Source organism: Terrapene carolina, unplaced genomic scaffold, assembly GCF_002925995.2.
Source record: "Terrapene carolina triunguis isolate 2854851 unplaced genomic scaffold, T_m_triunguis-2.0 Scaffold714, whole genome shotgun sequence".
Classification (NCBI taxonomy): domain Eukaryota; kingdom Metazoa; phylum Chordata; order Testudines; family Emydidae; genus Terrapene; species Terrapene triunguis.
Window position 1 is genome coordinate 7,808,452 of NW_020665065.1, and position 22,322 is coordinate 7,830,773.

At 49.0% G+C, this 22,322-nt stretch overlaps 1 protein-coding gene across 2 annotated transcripts in view; it reads left to right on the forward strand.

Annotated features, from left to right (window-relative positions):
* C1QTNF12 (C1q and TNF related 12) overlaps window positions 1-22,322 on the forward strand; it is a 44,523-nt gene that overhangs the window by 14,248 nt on the left and 7,953 nt on the right. The window contains exons 2-6 of one of the 2 annotated variants that reach the window (XM_024201662.3): window positions 3,913-4,032; window positions 5,545-5,656; window positions 6,926-7,107; window positions 12,432-12,540; window positions 14,247-14,337. In XM_024201662.3, coding sequence (XP_024057430.1) covers window positions 3,913-4,032; window positions 5,545-5,656; window positions 6,926-7,107; window positions 12,432-12,540; window positions 14,247-14,337 — 614 coding nt within the window. The remainder of the gene's footprint in view (window positions 1-3,912; window positions 4,033-5,544; window positions 5,657-6,925; window positions 7,108-12,431; window positions 12,541-14,246; window positions 14,338-22,322) is intronic. The other variant, XM_024201663.3, reaches the window with a different exon arrangement.

A 22,322-nucleotide genomic window follows, 5' to 3' on the forward strand; every position in this document is an offset into this window, starting at 1 on the left:
AAGGCCGAGTAGGCTACCATCCTGGGGCTCAGAACCATAGCACACAAAACAACCATCCTGGGGTGCTCCTCAGAACTTTCACATAGTAACCTCATCCTCATCCGCATGACATTTATGGCTTGTGAGGGTGATTTTTAGCCCAGGATCAAAATGCCAACCGTGGCCCAGAAGGTGGAAACTGTATCCACTGCTTGTTAAGAGTGCCATGCAAACAGCTGCTTGGTGGAACTCAATTTGCAATGCACAACTTATTCTATTGGTCCTATAAAACCCAGGAACTGAGCTACATGTTCTTAGTATCAGAGGGGTAGCCGTGTTAGTCTGCATCTTCTTCTTCTCCATGCATCTGAAGAAGTGGGTTTTTTACCCATGAAAGCTTATGCCCAAATAAATCTGTTAGTCTTTAAGGTGCCACCGGACTCCTCATTGTTTTTCTACTTGTTCTTGAGCACCATCTACTAGCACTGTATCTGTTAACTAATTATATACCTATGTACAGATACAGAGCCACTCCTGTAATGCTACTGACATGTCGGACATCAATGAATCCTCTAGTGATATGGCTAGAATGACACTTGTCCGGTAGCTCTTTGATTGCTTTTTATTTGTATTGGACTTTCAAAAATGTTGTGTGTGTTCTTGGAAGCCTGCTGTTAGCTTTCTGTCCCAAACAATGGGGTGAGTCCCCTTCCCCACTCCAGCCCAGATTAGTAAGGGACCTAGACATTAACACATCCCAATCAATTTGCCCTCTCCTTTTTGACACTGCATTCTAACACATCCCAGAAAGAACATGGCATGGGCACTAGTGTTTAGGAGGGATTAGTGTTTGTTTTAGTCTGGAGAACAGGGGCTAGAATATGAACCTGTTTCCCCACCTGCCTATCTCACAGAAGTCTTCTGAGAATTAATTAGCAAACGGTTGCAACAAAGCCCTATATAAACGCTAACAGCCTTATTTTCCCCACTTGGCCCCTTGTGTCGACATTTGCACCTGGGCAAAGTGGCTGCTAAATCAGAGCGGTAGCATTTCACACCTACTTCATGCTCACTTGGTGCAGGTCTCAATGATGACACAAGGCGGATGGCAGTGGAGGATCAGACGCCAAGGATTATTAACTGCTTGCTTCAGAGGTAGCACAAAACATTGTTTCAGTGTAGCTCCTGTCTGAACAGTGGCAAGGTTGACAAAATTTCCCAGTGACAGAATGATAAATATACGCATATATACACACGCACGCGCTATTTGAAATCCAGAAGACATTCTGCACCAGGACAATTTTGTAGTCAGATTATAGGCCTGACCCTGTCTCTTTAAATTCAGCCTTGTTAGCACTAAAAGAATGCACATGTGTAATTGGGCTTGCCTGGGGGTGGACAGTAGCAGTGATTTCCCCCAAGCCCATTTACTTATCAGCACCAGGTAAAGGCATAAACATTCAGCTTTGTCACTTGGTGCCAAGTACAAATGATTTGCATATTGCTGAAATCTCTGGTGTTACTGCAGTGCCACAGCTTCCCAGCCAGACGAGAGGGGGGGAAAGTGATGCAGCTGGCTGTACATGGCCCCATGTGCTGTTGTGTTTCTTTGAAGCCATCGAGGCCATCTTTGACTCCGTGAAATAAAGCAAAACCAACGGACTGGTAAAACATGGGTGGAAATTGGGGTCAGGTCAGTCATTCTTGAATAAACCTGTGGGCTTTTATTGGACTCCTATCTGGCTGCTTGACTGGCAAGGGGCCAGGTCTAGCCAGCTCTATTGCTGGTTGGAAAGTTTAGGGAGAAGATCCTGTGACGGCACCAGTGAAAATTCAATTGGAATGTGAAATGTCATTTGTATTGTATTGCGTGTGTGCGCATTACATGTATATGCATATTCCTCTGCATACGTGTTGTGACAGACCCAGACCAGTGGGGTACAGGAGTCTGGTAGAGGGCAAATATACTGGTCACTGGATGAGTAGTTTTCTGTTCCCTGAGTGACCAGAGCAGGGGCTGCACTAGAGTAATCAGGAACCTGCTAGAACCAGTTAAGGCAGGCAGGCTAATTAGGACACCTGGAGCCAATTAAGAAGCTTCTAGAATCAATTAAGGCAGGCTAATCAGGGCACCTGGGTTTTAAAAAGGAGCTCACTTCAGTTTATGGTGCGAGTGTGAGGAGCTGGGAGCAAGAGGCGCAAGGAGCTGAGAGTGAGAGGGTGTGCTGCTGGAGGACTGAGGAGCACAAGCGTTATCAGACACCAGGAGGAAGGTCCTGTGGTGAGAATAAGGAAGGGGTTTGGAGGAGGCCATGGGGAAGTAGCCCAGGGAGTTGTAGCTGTCATGCAGCTGTTACAGGAGGCACTATAGACAGCTGCAGTCCACAGGGCCCTGGGCTGGAACCCGGAGTAGAGGGCGGGCCCGGGTTCCCCCCAAACCTCCCAATTGACCTGGACTGTGGGTTCTTCCAGAGGGGAAGGTCTCTGGGCTGTTCCCCAACCCAGATGGCGAATCTCTGAGGCAAGAAAATCTGCCAATAAGCGCAGGATCCACCAAGATAGAGGAGGAACTTTGTCACAGTGTGTGCATATACATATTTGTGCAGGCATATATATCACATGCATGTATGTACATTTGTGTATGTATACATGTGAACAGGCGACATGGGTTTTGTATCCATGCACACGTGGATTACTTAGGTGTGGGTCACTATGGGCTTGGCAGTGAGTGTTTGATTTCTCGCAGTTACTGTGGGGCAGAAGGATGTTGTTGTTCCATCGCCATCACTGACTGGTGGGTGACTTTCGTCAGGTCACGTCACCTCTCTTTCCCAGTGTTTGGAGACTGATGGGGGAAATGCCCTTTATGAACCCAAACTATCGTTGCTATTTTAAATAGCAAGGGGCTCTGGCTTTGGGATTTTATCTTTTCTGATGTCCAGTGTTGATTTTTAGACACGTTATGGCCCGGGGGGATTTGATCCTGATCTGGGAAACTCTATGCGGATTCCACAGTGGAGGTGCATGAATGTAAAGGGGTGTTGAGCCAGGACTAGAAGGGAGAGTGTCTTGCAGGCCGGTGCTATGCAGACTGCTCCTCATTTCCAGCGCTGCCAATACAGTTTTGCTCCGGACGTTGCTTTTGTGGCAATGGGCCTTCCCCGAGTTGCTTCATGGTGCAGTGGGTGTGAGGTGTAGACCGCAGAGAAGCCCCGTCTCCAGAGGTTAAGAGAGAAGCCAATGTTAGAGATTCACTACACCACATGGAGTCCCCACAAGTGCTAGTTCAGTAGGAAATATTCATGCCTTGGTGGTCAGAATTATTTCAGGTGTCCCAATGGACTCTTCTTCTTATCTCCATCCTAGAAGGACCCAGCCAAGGTCAGCACCCTCTCCTGCTAACCCAGGGTTCCGGAGACTCAGTCCAGCCCTAACCACTGGACCACACTGCCTCTCAACACTCTGTACCTTCCTCCCACGTTGTTCTTTGCATTAAAGCAATGGAATTTCTCGTGTTTAACATTTTTTTTTTTTATTCCAACATTTCGTAACGCAGCTTCTGCAAGCTGCAGCCTGCAGGCCCCTCTCTGCTCTTATGATCTGGTCTGGAGTCATTTCCCCACCCTCCCTCTTGACCTCTGCAGCCAGCCCTACATCCTTCCACAACGAAAACTGTCCCCTCACCCATCCCAGCTTCAAGTTCTGACTTGCTCTTGATTGGAGCTAGGCCTTGAACTGCCAAGTTCAACTCCATCTCCGAAATAAATGTCCCACAAACTTCAGGGTGTTTGGATCCAGGGGGTTGGTTCAGGCCCCCTTTATTCGTTAGGGCTCCTGTTGGATACCAGACAGTCGCGCAGTCTGAGTTTAGGATTCTTGTCAGTGGATGAAGACACACAATGACATCCAATCTTTGTTCTCGTTTCTCTTTAGATTCTAGAATCTCCAGATCCTCGAATCACAGATCCGCGGCGCACCTGGATCTCATTTGTACATCGCCCGGACGATGGCAACAACTCCAAAAGGAAATGCAAAGGGAGAGACAAGAAATTAGTAGGTTACCGCTAGATATAACACCGGATCACAAATATCTGTGTCCTGGGCCCAAAATTTCCCCTCATACGGCTGTTGTAAAAGGTGCTTCTGTGTGCCTTCCCACCCCAGAGATGGCTGCGTTTTAGTGGTGCTATATGTATTTATAGTTTGTAAAGCGTTTTGGGAAACTAGGACAAAATGTGCTATATAAATGTAAAGTGAAAGTTGTGTCTGTATGCATGAGCGTGTGTTTGTGTATCCATATATGTGTTCTGCTATTCTCAACAAATCTTTTAAAATCACCTATTTCTTGTGCTGAGACTTTCCCTTTAACTGACAGGTATTAAGGATCCATAACAAAGTGTTTTAGCCTCCACAGGCACAAGATATAGCAGTATGACCTAGTGGATAGAGCACTGGACTAGCAGTCAGGAGACCTAGGTTCTATTCCTGGTTTGGCCATTGCTCTTCTTGGGAGCTTGGGCAAGTCTCTTTACTGTTCAGTGCCTCAGTTTTCCCATCTGTAAAACGGGGATAACGATACTGACCTCCTTGGTAAAGTGTTTTGAGATCTACTGATGAAAAGCGCTGGATAAGAGATGGATATTCTTCTTATTTCGGAAGGTTGATGTGTTAATCAGTTTCGGCCCCAGGTCTCGCATGGAGACCCACTTCCGGGGTACAGAGTAGCTATTTCTCCTTTCCAGGAGCCCTAGTTGACATCCTCAACAGTCACACCAAACGCACAGCCTCACGTACTCATGCCATCCTTACGTCATTGCAATAGTCTTAGGCTTGGAAGGATTCGATTTTTATCAGTAAATGCCGGTAAACGTCAATTTCACCATCCACACACAGATCGAGGAAAAAAATATTTCCATCGATAGTGACCAAAATAGGCACCGTCAGAAAAATGCCACTTGCGAACCAGCCCCACCTTAACGTGGATGAAACGTATCGTAGTGCTGGTGTTAGTGGAGCAGGGGTGCCCGTTAGGTAGCTTTGACTTTTTGATCTCAATATCTCCTGCCATTAAATAATTATGGTCGGACCCTCTCCATAATTTCCCACAACTGCAAAAATTGAAATACATTAAAAATTCTGCCAAGCCTAATTGATTTTATTAAACTATGTAATAGGGTGGCTCTGCTGCTGCTCCGGGGAGCACATGGAAATTAACAAACCCAGCCCCCAAAAGGCTGGTGACATGCTACCATCAGTGATGCTGGAAGGTAAAACAGAAGCAGCAAACCCAAGTTCCCCCCGGTCCCCAGAGACCCAAAGTAAGGGCCTGGCCTTGCAACCTCTTACTCACATTGCTACTCAGGTGAATAGACCCCTGGGTGGCATTACCTGCTGGGCAGAAAGCCAGCACGAGACCGAGGTGCCACACCAGACCTTTTGTTGAACCTGTGGTGAAGGTCTACTCAGGTGACTGATAGCTTTGCAAGATGCAGCTCTTCATTTCAAGGAGGCCTTTGGTGTGTTGCTGAGTTACTGCCTGGATCTGATTCCCATTGTCTTCCTTAGCGTGGCCTTGTTGGGCCCCCAGGGCCGCCGGGCCCCCAGGGACCTCCAGGAGCACCAGGGGCCGAAGTCACCCAGGAAGTCCTGCTGCAGGAGTTCAAGGAGATACTAAAAGGTAAAGGCGCTTGGAGCCGCATGTCTGTCTCTCCTTCTTGCTCGCAAATGTGGCACCTACAGCCGAGTCCCAGGTTAGCGGGAGCTCCTCTCGTTAAGGCCCCGTTTCAGCACAGTGCTTAAGCATGTGCTTAAATCCCATTGATCTGAGTTCACGAAGCCAATGGGGCTCTGGGCAGGTGCCCGGCTCAGCTCGTGTGCAGAAGGTTGCAGGATCTGGGCTTAAGTCAGTCAACCTTTCCCCCTCTTCCCATCAATGATACTGGGGAGAGGAATGGCTTAGGATGGTCCAGTTAAGTGTAACAGGACGGAATGAACAATATTGCCAATGACAAGTATTCAGAAATCAGGAGACAGGTATAAACATCATAAGGCTGGGGGCGGGGGCAGTGGGAAGATTGTGGACATTTTTTATTCACCTTCTGGATTTGGAAGCATCAGGGTGCAGTGGGGTCACATTTTCAAGTTTTATCCCTGCAACCATGAGGGCTAGAAACATACTTGTTTATCAAAAAGGAAGGCGCAGATTTGCCCATGATTCCAAGAAGGCCAGGAACTGGCACTTCAGGAACAACCCCAAACATTGCGAGATTGGCGATAGACTCATGAGAGTTGGCAACACAGCGCTAAGTATGTACCTTTTTAGGCAGAGCAACTGCAATAAAGTTCCCGAGTTAGATCTTTTAGACTGAAATGGTCTGTTCCAAGGAGAGTGGTGGGAGTTCCTTCAACTGGGTCATTTAAATTAGGACTGGAGAAAGTTTTGGAGAACACGTGTAGGGAACAATGTATGGACTAGAGGACGTAGCAGGTCTGTTTATACTGGCCACGTTAGGGCCTCTTCTTCTTATTTATTATTTGTATTGCAGTAACATCGAGGACCCCATTGTGGTAGATGCTGTACAGAACAAAAAGATGGTCCTGCTCCAAAGAGTTTAAGACAGGATTGGTGGGGGAGCACAAGGAAATAAGACCATGCCAGGCAGTGGTCTCAGCAAACCAGCTTCCTAGCCGTTGTTAATTTTTTTTTTGTAGGCATCATGATAAAGGAGAGTTTTAAGGCGGGATTTGAAGGAGGGACAATGAGATGGCTTTGCAGATATGTCTGAATATCATTGGCTGCCAGCATAAAAGTGCTTCAGTGTAAATAAATATTAAAAACCAAGTTTTTATTAAAATTGTGTAAATTAGAAAAATGCTCCCCCGCTGCTGCTCGGATTGCTCTGTCCAAATCCAAGCTGGCCTCCCATGTGATCTCTTTTCTCTTCAGAAACCATTGAACGGCGGGCATCTCTGGCTATCTCAGCCCATCCCAGCCAACTGCCCCCGCTCCTGCTGTCACTGGAGGAGACCTCGCCCTACAAACGGGTGGAGGAAGCGTTCCACTGCAAACTGAAAGGGCAGGTCGTTGTGGACAAGAAGACCCTGGTCGAACTTCAGAACTTCCAGTCGGTGAGCCAATGTCACAGCCTGCACTTGCACTGTCCTGCTGAGCTCTTCTGTGATGCCTTTCACCTATAGGGCTCTTAAGGAGAAAGGGAGAGCTGATCCCAGGAACCCATCTCCGGCCTGGCTGCTGGAAGTGAGCACTTGCCTTATTAACAGCTGGTCATGGTTGGGAGAAGTGGCATCTTCTCACCCACCATGGCCAATTCTACCCCCATTGAAATTAATGGGGAGTTTTGTCATTGACTTCATAGCGAACAAGAGCGAGCACTATATCTGCTTCCCGAGTGCCTACTTTGATCCTAAAACTCCTCCCCTTCCTCACCTCCTACGTCCAAACAGTTGTCAGTTAGGTCCCCATTGTAGAATCTTCATTACAGCTAATTCTGTTCTGTTCTATTGTATCTAAGTTCTTATACCATGCTCATCACTGTAGTCTTTGATTGCCTTCCAGTAGTTGTTGTAAGGGTTTGTCTGCACATGGAGTTAGTCTGGAATAGCTAGTCTTAAATAACTCCATGTGTGGACACTCTTATTCCAGAATGAAAGTGTCTTTTTCCAAATTAGTTAATCAGGAATATCTGTTCCATTTTATATTCACATTTTACCCTATCCTGGAATAATTTTCATGTGTAGGCAAGCCCAAAATGGCAGCAAGGACCCTCCTGGGCCTTCCAGGCCCCTGGTGTGAATATATGGCTCCAGCAGTTACAAAAATCAGCATTTGACATTGTCTGTTAGATGGGTCACACTTTAGACTAAGCTCCCATTTATAAATGGCTTAGAAAGGGTCACTAAAGGGTTAATCAGTGTTATAAGGATAGTACAGATATGAGCAGCATGTTATCGATGTCAGTAGGAGGTGCTATTAATGGTTTTAAACCATGGTTATAAGCAACCTGTTGGCAATGATTACCCATGTATTAAAACATCTATGAATCCTTTATAAATTATTTGTAAATGGAAGGGTAATGTAAAGCGTGAGTGTTAGCTGCAAAGGGGGGAGTGAGTGCTAATTATTCTCATTATTACTATTGGGCAAACTTGATGCAGGCACAATGGACATGCAGTTCCATGACGCCATTTTTAGAGTCATTTTCCAGAGCCCGACCGAGATCTTAAAGTGTCTTAACTGGCACCAAGTAGGGCTGCTGGTTGCCATCAGTCACTCAGTCAACAGTCAGGTGTGTTCATGCTGTTAATTAGCGACTGTGCTGCACTCCAGAAGTGGCTGCATTTCCATGGCAGCTGTACAGACTCCTGTCTATGAAGGGGCCTATCCAACAGATCTTATTCAGTTGAGTAGTCCCATAGCTAATGAGACTCTTCAAGGCTTCAGGGTTAGGGACACAGTTTGCAGACCTGTGAGGCAGGGTGAGACAGCTGCCCAGATTTTCTGCAGGTGCTGGCACAGGAGCAGGGTTGTACTTGAAGCAGCGAGAGAGATGTGCTGCCTCGTTAATTAGGAGTGAGAATGTGAATAGACCTCTTAGCAATCAGTGTGTGGGCTGGGGCTTCCCAAGCCTTATTATCATCAAGTCTGATTACTCCTGGCCCCAGAGCTGATGTGGGAGGGCTGGCAGGTCAGATGGGCCTCTGTGTGCCAACGCTTCATTTCAGCTTCTGGACAAGAAGTGCCTGGTTTTAGCTTGTGCTCTAAGGCCATGTCTCTCAACCAGTGGTACGTGCACCCCTGAGGTATGCAGATGGGGGTATATCAACTCGTGTAGATATTTGCCTAGTTTTACAACAGGCTACATAAAAAGCACTAGCGAAGTCAGTACAAACTAAAATTTTATACAGACAATGACTTGTTTATATGGCTCTATAGACTATACACTGAAATGTAAGTACAATATTTATATTCCAATTGATTTATTTTAAATTATATGGTCAAATGAGAAAGGGAGCAATTTGTCAGGAACAATGTGGCTGTGGCACTTTTTGTATTTTTATGTCTGATTTTTGTAAGCAAGTGGTTTTTAAGTTCGATGAAACTTGGGGGTACGCAAGACAAATCAGACACCTGAAAGGGGTACAGCTGTCTGGAAAGGCTGAGAGCCACGGCTCTAAGGTACGGCTCTTGGTGGTGGCGGACACTCCTGCTGTGAAGAGAGCATCATCTCTGGGGCAATCGGGGTGAGAGGAAGGAAGCCCATTGTCACTGATTTCATAGAGCTAAGATCTCAAGGGTTTGACGCTTCCCCAATTAAAGTGGGGAGGTAGCAACTCAGCTCCTGACCCAAAGCCCTTTAAAGGTCATGGAAAGACTCCCTTTGGTTTCACTGGGCGTTGGATCAGGACCTAGCTGTTCTAAAGTCTCCGAGACTGGAGCCTCCATTCTCCTGACCTGGGGTGCGTTGAAAGGGCAGCAGAGCTTTCTTCTCCCCGAGGCAGAGACTTCATAAGTCCCATCCCTCTGTACTATAGTTATTCCCCAGTGATATTCCCCGGTCTTACTATATCCTCTACACACACACCCACACACACACCCACCCCTGCTGGTGCTCTTACAGTGCCCTCAGTCCTACAGCATCTGAGATGAGCGGGTGGTTTTTCTTCCCCTCCCTCTGAGCATCCTGTCTACAATGCTCCAAGCACTCTGCTCTCCCAAGACCATTGCCTCCTCTGGATGCATTGCTGGGTAATGTATTTTGCACAGGGAAGCTTAGATCAGGCACAGCTTGTAGTGTGCAGTGAAATTCCGGCTTTACATCTGGTTTGACTGAGGTCCAGGGAACATCGCTGGAGTGATGCCAGACTCACCAAGGCTAAGAGGGTGCTCCCTGTGATGAGAAACCTTGGGTAGATCCAGGAGGAATCCTGGTATCTCTCCTGTTTTGCGGTCAGGCTAAACTCATTCTGACAGCTGAATCTTAACACTGGCTAGGCGGTCAGAGGGCTCGCAGTGCTTTGCTGTGACTGCTTCACACACTAGTTTCTTGTTCTTATTCTAAGTATCCGTCAATTTAATTTTTAAAAATAAAATCTTTCCATCGGGCAGCACCCAGCCCATGCCTTAATCCTACGATGCTTGATTCCCTGTTCCCACCAGCAAGTAAATGACACAGTGGGTGTGGACAGGGGGAAGGAGAACCTGAGCTTGGATTGCAGAGGAGGGCTGGCACTAGCTCGTTATTTACATGCTTTGGGGGCTGCTTGTTGAAATTAACTGAGAGCAAGTTGCAAATTTCTCGCGGATTACTCCTGGCAGCAATTAGGGCAGCTGTGAAATGAGTCGTGCTAATGTCAGGCAGCGAACTCAGCGGGGAGTTATAATTGGCGTGGCATTTGCTGAAGCATACTGTCCAATGAGTCCTCTTCCTTCCCAACATTCCATATTGTCTGTTTCCCCTCACAAAGAGTAACAAAGCCGCAGAGGACATGAAAAAACAGGAATGTTTTAACAGCAGTAATTTACTGGTGCCTGCAATTGCCTTCCAAATTCAGCCAGTGGTTTTGGAATGAAGTTGCTTCTTCTGTTAGTTTAATTGCTTTAATGAGAAAGGAATGGAGAAACTCCCAGGCACAGTTCTACCTACACACACGGGGGCTGACTCTCCTCTCACTTACAGCAGTATAGTTCAGGCGTCACTCTGTCAAAGACTACAGGGCAGCGTTGATATAAAACCAGCATCAGAGAGAGTAAAGCACTTTGAGATCTAGGAAATACAAGTGACTCGCACTAGAGAAATGCGGTGAATGATTTTTATTTCAATCGGTTTTTATTTTCTTTCTGTTTAGAAGCAATAAGAAGACCTCGCAGGCTCTGTATGCTCCGCCAGGGATTTAAAATGACCAACTCCAATGCATGTTTCAATCGGGTCAACCCTTCTACCACACGGCAGCTCTTCATACAAATACCAGCATGCCCATACGTTTGCCACTGCTATGTCGCCTCAAAGATAAGGCCAAACAATCAGGCCTTGTAGTGCACTGGGAAAGCTGGCGTTCCTTTCCCGGCTGTTTTGGTTGGGGGCGGGAGGGCATTTGAGGTCCCTGGGGTGTTTACAGAACATCCTCTGTTGGACAGCTCTTCCTTGTTATACTGAAGGGAATCTAGAATCAGTGCTGTGACGGCAACTCTGGCAGTGTATCATGGGGAGAGAGACTTTCTCTAACAGAGGTCTACTAGTGAAAAGTCATAAGCACAAATACCAGGCAATTCAGTTCTGTCAGGGTTCCTTAGTTCTCTGGGTCTGGATGTGTGTACAGATAACTTAGATGTGGTGCATGTATTTACATATATAAGCACCAGGACACTCCAGCAGCTGTTCTGCCAGCTAGAATGGTGCTATATAAACCTTGCAGGGGCAATGGTGATAGCGCTTGTCCCGACGCATTTAAGTTTCACATAATGCCCTTGTGGTGGAGGCAGAGTCTCTGAGTAATTTGCTTTGTTGGCCCATCAAAGCTGTTTCTGATTCTCCCTGACTCCAGCCAAACCGATCTTGAGTGGGCCAAAACTAACAATAAACACGTCGCATTGAGTTTATTTTAGCTTAAATCAGATAATCCGCTGTGAGTCTGACTTGAGACCACTTCCTTGTACCGGGAGACGCTGTGCTTTGCTTGAGTTTTGCCCGCTATTTTTCTCTCGGATCCAAACTCAGAAGAAAATGAAGCTAAATATAGATTCCGTAAGAACTCAGCAAGGCTGTGCAGTGCTGCTGGCACAAGAGAATCAGTCCTGTCTTATCAAAGCCTAGAGTGGTAGGAAACCTCTGGAGGCCATGTGTTATTGTCTCCTCTGTGTCTGCATCACAAAACCCACACACACAGCTTGGCACTGCAGAGACCCAGGACTGCCGTAGCGGGGGTAAGTCTGGTCAGGAGACTTGGGAGAACTAGGGAGTCCCAGGACTGGAACAGTAGGGGGCGCTACAAGTTCAAGACGTCAGTCCTTGGCAGAGCGAAGGGGCCCCAAGGACTGGAAGAGGGGACTGAGATGCATTGGCAAAGCTGGTGTTGGAAGGCGGGATACAGTACTAGAATAGCAGGCGTTTTGAGAGTCCGGACCAAGGTGCATTAACAGAGCTGCATGGGGGAAACCTGCACAGAGTTCAGCCGCCCTAAACCTGATACTGACTGGTTCCGTTAAATCCTCCCCTTTCCTGGGCGTTAAAGCCACACCGAGGGAGAGCCCTGCCCATGATAGGATAAGTTTCTAGGGAAGGAGAGGCCTGGCAAACCCTTCCCAACCTTCACACTCATCTGCTCCTTGCTCACACACTCTTTTTCTCCCTGCGATGGGTAGAGATAACGATGGTTCAGATTGCTGGGGGGGTTTGTTCAACAGTTCAAGGTTTGCTGTTCTTTCCCTCCCATAGCCTTTGGCCAAAGGAGCTTTCCTCCGGGGATCAGGCTTGAACCTGGTGACTGGGCGCTTCACCGCAACTGTGTCTGGCATCTACCAGTTTTCAGCCAACGTCCACATCGGTGAGTGTTGTCCACTGGAGCCTCTTCCAGTTTAGCATGGTGAGGGACTCTGGAACTCCACTGACTGCCTCATGGAGGCTATTCCATCTGAAACATGTGTAACGACCACCCATTGGCATGAGTCGTCAGTATCATACAGGCCTCTACCACTTGAGCTAGCAGAGTAACTCCATTAGGTGGCAGCAGCAGTAGGTTATCATCCTCTAGCGCAGGGGTGGGCAAACATCAGGGTTCTGAAACTGTATGGAGGGCCGGGTAGGGAAGGCTGTGCCTCCCCAAACAGCCTGACCTCTGCCCCCTATCCGTCCCCTCCCACTTCCTGCCCCCTGACTGCCCCCCTCAGAACTCCCAACCCATCCAACCCCCCCTGCTCCTTGTCCCCTGACTGCCCCCTCCCGGGAACCCCCGCCCCTAACTGCCCCCCGGAACCCCACCCCCTATCCAATCCCCCCTGCTCCCTGTCCCCTGCCTGCCCCCTGGGACCACCTGCCCCTTATCCAACCCCCCCGCTCCCCATCCCCTTACCATGCCGCTCAGAGCACCAGGACTGGCAGCTGTGTCGCCTGGCTGGAGCCAGCCACGCCGGTGCCCTGCCTGGCAGGAGCGTGCTGCCTGGCAGGAGCTCGCAGCCCCACTGTCCAGAGCACTGGCGGCACGGTGAGCTGAGGCTGCAGGGGAGGGGGGACAGCAGGGGAGGGGCCAGGGGCTAGCCTCCCCGGCCGGGAGCTCAAGGGCTGGGCAGGATGGTCCCACGGGCCGGATGTGGCCCGCGGGCTGTAGTTTGCCACCTCTGCTCTAGCAGACCAGCCACTAATGGAGGCATGGCATGCACTTTGCCACTGTATTACACAGGGTTACAGACAGTCCTTTCTGCTACCATAGGATGGTGCAGTCTGATAAAGGGATGGCATTTTATAACTCTACAGACATTTCATTGCTTTTCCTGCCTGTCTATAGATAACAGTGCATCAGACCTTTACGTGGGTTTTGGTGCTGGCTAGAGCTGGATGAATTATTCATAGTGAACAATTTCCCAGTTAAGAGCGACAAAGAGTCCTATGGCACCTTATAGACTAACAGATGTATTGGAGCATAAGCTTTCGTGGGTGAAAACCCACTTCGTCAGATTTCCCAGCTGACTCTCCAGAAAGCACAATGTCCATGGACAGCAGATCACGACTTTGATTCATTTGTTTGCCAGTTGGAATTTGCTGGCAGGGCTTTCGTATTAATGTGTTTTGCCCTTGAGAACTCTTCTCTGAGAATAGCTGTGTGAATTCACTGTCTGAATGGCACAGTACTTTCTCGGCCTGGGTGGCTCTGATTCTTTATCAGCTGTCCTGCTGCTGGCCAAAATAAATCTCGTTTCTTAATCAGCCAAATCTCTGTTATGGGCCCTAAATTCACTTTCATATGAAGAAAACTTGCCTTCCACGAATGATTATGAAAAGCATGGGGTGGGCATGTGGAAATGGAGGCAAACACGGCTAAATTGAAAGGACATTCAGAACCCACCACAATGTACACTGATGCTTTTTCCTCCTATTCACTCAACAGTGGTAAAGGGCATTTCAATGAGAAACCAGCAGGGTACTTCTCTAATGGAGCCATGACGTGCTGCTTACAGCCTAACGTGGTTGATGATTTGTCCTGTGGTAGAGGGAGTTTCCTTCTTTCTTTATTTTCATGGTTTGCTTCTTTCCAAGATCACAGTGAGCTGAAGAGCAAAGTGCAGCTCCGGGCCAGAGACAATGTCCGTGTGCTGATCTGCATCGAATCCCTCTGTCATCGATACACGTGAGTCACTGCAATGCGGTTCTTAACCTATCACAAACTGCTCCTTTCTCAGCTACTTTTGGCAAATGCCACGGATACCCTCTGTGAATGAGGGACAAATCAAAAACCTACTGGACCAAGCATCTCGAAAGGCCCAGGGTGTTCACCCTTTCAAATTCAATAAACAGAATGGCTATTACCCCTGGATCTCCTAGCGAAGAAAGCACTCATCCGTCCTCGGTGCTGTCAGGGTTCAAGGCTATCCTGAGCTATGGCAGTGTTGTCTAGTGGCAGGGAGAGGGGTCTTCAAAGCAGGATTCCTGAGGTCAAATTCATCCCTAGTGTAACACTGCTGAAGTCAATAGAATCACACCTGGGTTGAATTTAATCCCTGGCTTTTCTCCTGGGTATGCCACAGATATGCTACCTGGCCCTGGGCAAGTCACTCCAGTTCTCTGTGCCCAGAAGGGAGTAACTATCTTTCCTTTCCTCACAGCAACCCTGGGAACCTTTGTGGGCTAGTTAATGAATTTGGATGCATGGACTCCATGAGCAATGGGGCCAGGATTTTGAAATCGGTGGGAGTTTTGCCATGGCAATGGGGCCAGGGTTTCCATATTGCTGCTGAGTGAGATGAGACAAAGGAAACTGACCTTCTCCTTAGCCCTAGAGCTTTTAGCTTCTCTTCAGGGCTGGGATGACTCCATCCATGTGGCAGTTTTCACTGGAGCGGCCTGACTTATTACCTGATCTGCACGTTAGACAATAGAGGCCTTTGCTTTTCATCACTGCCCATGTGGGACCTTTACAAGCCCTCAAGAAATGTCACCAAAAGACATTTCAGACTTTGATGAAAAAGAGTGTGAGATGGGTTTCTTGAATTGGCCCTAATAAAAACAGTGACAGGAAATTTAACGGGGAACTTCGGCCCAGGTAAACTTGGCAGGTGGACACCGTAATATATTTTGTACTTGCCTGTAAGGAGCAGTAGCCTTGGTGCCCTACCAGATGAGCTCATCGATCTAACATGTTGCCTCTGTTACTGAATGGCACTCTCGCTTGGGATGGCTGAAGGGTGTGTTATTAAAGCCGTGGGATACTGCTCACCAACCTCTCACTCAGTCAGAAAGGCAGCATTCCAGCAGCGACCTAGGGCTGCAGAACCCTGCTATGCAAAGCGAGATCACTGGTAATTTGATAATGCTATGGTTGCCCTTCTATGAAAGCTCTGAATCCAAGGTCACCTAGGAATTCATGAGTATCTCTAGGCTGTACATTATAGTCACTCAGAACTTATCAGCACAGCTAGAACTCAGATCCTCCTGCTCCAAATATCGAGTCCCCTACTACATGAACAAGCAGAGAATCAGGGACGGCTCTATGTTTTTTGCCGCCCCAAGCACAGCAGTCAGGCAGCCTTCGGCGGCGTTTCTGCAGGAGGTCCACCCCGGTCACGTGGATTCAGTGGCGGTTCTGTGGGAGGTCCGCCGGTCCCGCGCCTTCAGCGTACCCGCCGCCGAATTACTGCCGAAACCGCGGAACCGGCGACAGGGGCGGCTCTAGCTTTTTTGCCGCCCCAAGCACGGCAGGCAGGCTGCCTTCGGCGGCTTGCCTGCGGGAGGTCCGCCGGTCCTGCGGCTTCAGCGTACCCGCCGCTGAATTGCCGCTGAATCCGCGGGACCAGCGGACCTCCCGCAGGCATGCCGCTGAAAGCTGCCTGACTGCCGCCCTTGCAGGGACCGGCAAGGTGCCCCCCGCGGCTTGCTGCCCCAGGCACGCGCTTGGAGCGCTGGTGCCTGGAGCCGCCGCTGATGGCGAACCTCACAAACCTCACGCAGAAACACCGCAGAAGGCAGCCTGCCTGCTGCCCCACAGCAACCGGCAGGCCGCCCCCCCGCGGCTTGCCGCATCAGGCACGCGCTTGCTGCGCTGGTGCCTGGAGCCGCCCCTGCAGAGAACCTCTGTCAGTAGCATAAGGGCTGAAGCACAGGCACGCAGTACTACGTCCATCCAGTAGAGGAGCTTCCCCCTTCAGCTTTAAAAACATGATTTTCTACCACTTGAGCCACTAGCTGGCAGCGCTAGTAGACTCTTTTCTTCTTCTGTGGACTAGTCACTAAAGAAGGACAAAGATCCGTGATCTTCTAGTGTGGGTTATATAAGCACATACGCATAAATATGCCCCAGTCAGTACATTCATGGGTGGTGTTTGTTGTGGCAGAGATAGAGCTGGTTTTTGTTTCCTCAGAACTGAGAGAGAATTACTGGGCTGGTGCCTTTTCCCAATGATCCCCAGCTTTGCTAGCTACAGGAAGGCTTTTTGCCATTCCATAATTGCTGAAAAAATGCATGCTCCACCCTATGAGAGATCCTTACCAAAAAAAACCCTCAAACAAACTTTTTTCCTATTGGATTGAGGTGCCCGGCACCAATCAGAAGCTTGTGATCTTCAGCCGAGAAAAAGTGGCTTTGATCTTTAAGACTAATCGCTTGGGGTGAAATTCATCCCTGGGCAGGTCAGCACAAGGGCTATGCCCCACTTAAGTCCTATTCTGAGGACTGATCCTCTGCAGAGGGGTACATTTCATATGAATTAGAGATGCTGTAGTTCAACCAGAAGCCATGCCCTTGATGTAGGAATCACTGGATGTCAGACTAGATGATCAACATGTTTCCTTCTGGCCTTAAAACCGATGAATCCTGGGTGATTAGCTGACATGAAAGCATGTTTCCTCTTTCCCCGCCATGCACACGGAGAGGTCCATTCATCTTCATCTGTGTCCTTGGGCACGGGACACTCCTGGAGGCAGGATAATGGATTTGATGGACTAATGATCTGACCTGGTCTGGAAATCCTTGTGAACTAGACTTCACCAGGGATCAATTCTGTGCCCAAAGAACCCCCTGGGAAACAGGATCCGTCTTTGAACAGAAACTTGGTCAGGCTCTTGAGCTTTGTGTAAATTTTCCCATGAGCTCTCCCTGCTTGTCAGTGGATGGTGCTAACCACGGTGTATACCTAAGTAAATATTCAAAGCGTCATAGACAAAATGGGCTAGAATTGAATTTGGCCGAGGGTGCTGAGTAGAGGGAATGATATAAAAGTGTCAGAAAGACACTGTGGTTCCAGGAGGCAGGAATGAGATTCTGGGTCTGAAATACAGGCACTGCTGTGGCTTTTACAAGTTTTATTAGCTGTGAACAGCGTTCCTTCCCTGCCCTGCCATCAGACAACCCACACCCACGAACGGCTTCCTAAATGTAATCACGTAAGTGCCCTGCTAAACCCTGGGGATGTACAAGTTGTCGTGATGGTAACCGACCCGACCCACGGGCCTATCAATCTTCCCGAGGAAAGCCTCCCACAAACCCATCCCTCAGACTTCACTGCACACGGGCCTAGTGGTGCTAGCATGTTAATTCGGGGTCAGGGGAGAGACTATGGTAGCTATGTTTTTGTTATTTCACTTGCATCCCATCTGGATAGAGCTTAGCATCTCACTGATGCTGTCCTTCAAAATGCTGGACCGATCAGGAGGGTGGGTGAGTGTAGATAGTTCTTGATGCTAAATGTGCCAGGACCTATATACAAGCATATCGTGCACACCCCCCCCCCCCCGGCACCCATGGTCACTGGGATAAAGACACAGAGAGACCCCGTTTTGCATACTGAACCTCACCACCCATAACTCAGGGTGAGCATTGAGTCTTGGTGTGGTGCCAAGGATTGTTAAATTCAGCGGCCCCTTAGTATATGCCAGACCAGGGAGGACTTAGGAGAGATGTCATACTGTTCCTCAGCGACGGAAATAAAAAGCCATACAATAAAAAGACTTGGGGGTAGAATTTTCTAACGTGCCTGAGTGATTTAGGAGTCCAAGTCCCCTTGTCAAAAGTGACTTAGGAGCCCACGTCTCTCAGAAAGTCAATGGACTCCTAAGAGCCTACATCACTAGTAGGCCTACATCGCCCCTAACGAAGAGCATCGGAAAAACAATTAATAGATTCTTGGGGGTGGGGGGAAGTGCATCTGCACTGTTCTCTTTGCAGGATCAGGGCCTTAAGGAAGGGCACCCAAAGCGTGCGCACAGACACAGGCACCGCTCTCACCAGCTTAACGAGTCACCAAGGCCCTGACAACCTTTGTCTCTGAAAAGGCAGGCTTCTCCCTAGGGAGCTCGGCAGAGGGACCTGACAAACATACGGGCAGGCCTGGCATTTCACCCAGCAGAGGGCAGTGCTTCTCCCCTAGGGCAGCCAGTCCCCTTCAGGGCTCGCTCTGGTCGCTTTTCCCGGCCGGAGGATTCCTGTTTAGAACTCTCCAGGGTCAAGAGACCCACCCCAGCTCACCCCCACTATTCGCCCAAATGGTAGTGAGACTTGAGCAATTAGAGCACTGAAAATGTGTCAATAAAACAATTTTACGGGCTTGACTTAAAGCCACTAATGCTGTTAAATGTGTTGCCGAGGTGGAACCTCCACTTTCCCTGCCCTGTGCCTGGGATGGTCGTAAATGGGATCGACCTCACCTCAGCTTTATTAGAGAATTAAATTGAAATGAAGCCTCGTACCATAAATACCAGGTCTCGCTCCTGTGTTTCATTGGCTTGTGGAAAAGACTCGGTTGGTGACCAAGTACCCATTAGTAACCAAGGTAACGATGAGTGCAGAACACCCGCTGGCCTGTTGGGAAGGTGAGGATCTTGCTAACCAGGGCAGCATTGTTCTGCAGTCTGCTTTAGAGTGGTCCTTTATGATTTCAGGGCTCAGAAAAGTGAGGATCTGACGGGGCCTAAATGAGGGATGAGGGGAAATGTCTCCCCCAAATGTTTTACTGGCCCACTCTGGGCAGCTGCAGGACTCAGAGCCTCCCGCTCCTGGACCCACATCCCACACCTTTTTGTATGTGATTGTGTGACTGGTACCAGCTAGAATCAGGCATCTGAGCAAGCTTCCTTCATACAGCTCTGCTAAGTGCATCTCTCTCCCGGCCTGCAGCCTGGCCTCTCCTTGCTGTCTTATTACAGTCCCCTCCCTACTGATCATATTGGAAGCAGGACTGATCCCCTTAGCCCTGAAACTCTTTTGAGCAGAGACTGCCCATCATGCTGTATCTCACATATTAGGTGGGAAAATGTCCCTGATGGGCGAACCAGAGTGGTGGCCAAGGTATTTTTCAATGGAGCCCTCAGCCAGTGTGTATCAATGGCTGAGATTTCAGAGATTTGAAACTCTTAGCCTAGTCGTGTTGGTCTCTGAGGGTGAAAAGCTATTTTTACTTCCACTACAGTGCTGGGGTGCCAGTTGCTTTCTTAATAGTGCTGCAGAAGATGGATCTAAGGACTTTATCCGGAGCCCCGTTTTCATGGTATCTGAGCCTCGCAATTTTTCTTGCGTTTACCCTCACAGTCCCTCGGTCAGGTATGGAAATAGGACTATCTCCATCTTTTCATCTCTGGCGCAGTGGCTTGCTCTAGGTCGTGCAGGACGTCTGTAGTGGGGCAGGAAATTGAACCACGTCTCCTGAGCCCCACATCAGCACCCTGACCGCTGGACCATCCTGCCTGTCTTGGAACAGCTGAGTTCCAGTTCCTAGTGCACATGGGGCTGTCCTGGATTTCCCCCGTCATGTATTCAGTTGTTTTTAAACTTGAGTGACCAGACAGCAAGTGTGAAAAATCGGGACCGGGGGTGGGGGGTATTAGGCGCCTATATAAGACAAAGTCCCAAATATCGGGACTGTCCCTATAAAATCAGGACCTCTGGTCACCCTATTTTAAACTGAGCTCTCCTTACTCAATGTCCCTTTTGGATTTATTAGGCCCATGAGGCAATTATCCTTGTTTATTTAAAAGGCTTGATAGTTTCAGAGCCATGGGCACTTGGGCCTGATTGTCACTTAATGCCTTTTAGAAAGGGGAAGACAGATAACCATTTGTAAAAATAGAGGGGTGGGGAGCTCTCCTCCCTTATCAGGTTCTCCATACTCCTGACTGCTTTGATGAAGGCACTTGTCTTGAGGGAAAACAAAGTGTTTTTCATCGGGGAGGCTTACTCACCTCCCTCAAGGCCCTTGTCTGTCTGTCTCTCCACACTACAGCGTCAGCCATGCGAGGAGCAATCAAGTATTGAAAATGTCTGTCAACAGCAGATCTCTTCTGACATGGCTGTAGCTAGCAAGGCTGGCGCATGGCTACCTTGTTTTCGTGGGTGTTTTTTTTTCTGAGAACTTAGCCAAACCATGCCACAGACTAATCCTTCCTCCAGCTAGGAAGCTAGGCCAGATGTCATCGAGAGCACTGCAACCTTCTAGGATATATCGCAGCTGTCTTCAGCTGTAATTTATGGCCACAAGCCCTGATTCTGCAAAGGGGAGCCACACACGCGCACACACACACACACATACACTCTCTCTCTCTCTCCCTTTCCCTCTCTCTCCCTCCCCTCCCTCCCTCAGGCTGGTGGGATGCCTTGCTTAGCATAAGGGTCCTTTTTACAAGACTGGAGCCATAACATGGTGAGGGCCTTTGGCTCTGAGGAGCAGCTGCCATGACCCCTGCCTTGTTCTTGCTTAGTCAGAACTGATCGAAGGCTTAATCACCACTCAGTAGATTAGATTAAGCTCCTGTAGGGCCATGCCCACTAGGAGACAGAGCTGTGTTTCCACTGGGTGTCTACCATGGCCCTCTTCAAATGGTGTTGAAAACTATTGTCCCGTCAGGGTAGTTCTACAGCCATGGTGACAAAGCCTGGCAACCGCCAGGTTCTAGGAGAGGCTGTTCTCGCTCTCTGACAATGGGCGAGGACCTGACTGTCCCTTGGAGTGGTGAGAGAATGGGAGGAGGGGCACAGGAACTTTTCTGTCATTATGGGACCTGTTCGGACGAGCATTCTGCTGGCACTGGGTGCACTACTACCGGAGCCAGCCTGTGGAATTTGCTAGGGATGTCTGCTTATGCAGTCATTTGTTTTAGGGAGCTGAAAGAGCCTCGAGGCTTCCAGCTGTGACTGGGAGAGAGAGGGAGGCAGACACTTGGCGGGAAGGAGAGAGGGAGTGTGAGAGAGATGAATGAAGGAAAGTTCCCTCCCAGGTTTGGCATTTGGTAGTATATGACACACACAAGTAACTCCCTAGTTGGCTCTTGGTGCCAAGCGATTTGTGCTCTCTGGGCCAAATAGTCCCCCCTACGCAGGTTGTCTCCATGTCGGGGGGCTGGAAACGCCATGTGTTGGCACTCGCTGTGTTTCTTCACCTCACTGTGGAAAGGAGCGGGGTGGCATTGGCCTCCTGGGGGAAGAAGCCAGAGGTGCTACCCACTGAACAGGGCAGATCTGGGAGGATCCAGCCAGGCGGAGGCCATGTGCCTCTGTCCTGCTTCCTACCTCCGTGACATGCCGTTGGGATGGAGCTGTGCTTCCATGGGTTGACCTGTTATCCCTGTAACCTCCCCTGAGGGAGAGTTGTAGAGCATGCAGGGTGACATGGAGGGACAATGCTGGCTAGGTGATACAGAGCTTTCCAAACAGGCTCTGACTTATTGGCACTCCGAGGATGGTCTGGCCCTTGAAAATGATTTTTCTGTCCATTACGTATGGGCCTGATAAAAACCCCAGGCCAACACACTCCTCCCATCCAAAGAGCAGGCTCCCATACAGAGCACTGTGTGTTCCATGAACATACTTTCTTTGTGACCATCACACCTACAAAGCAATTAATAAACAAGGAGCAATAAAAGGATTCTATAGAACCTCCCACCCATAGTGCTTGGCAAACTTGACAAGCTGATTGGGAAGCAGAGTCACTTCACTCATCACTGAAATGCAGCTGGTTCTTGGGCGGAAGGAGGCAGCGGTTTAAGAGCAAACAGCAACACTGCATGACGGTTCAAGAGAGAGGAACAATAGTGTTTCCAGTGGAAACCGCAGGGGGTGTTTTCAGATTTCATCTGGAGGACAGCACCTGCAGCTCACCTCTTTCTCTGCTGCTCTAACACTATACTTAGTTA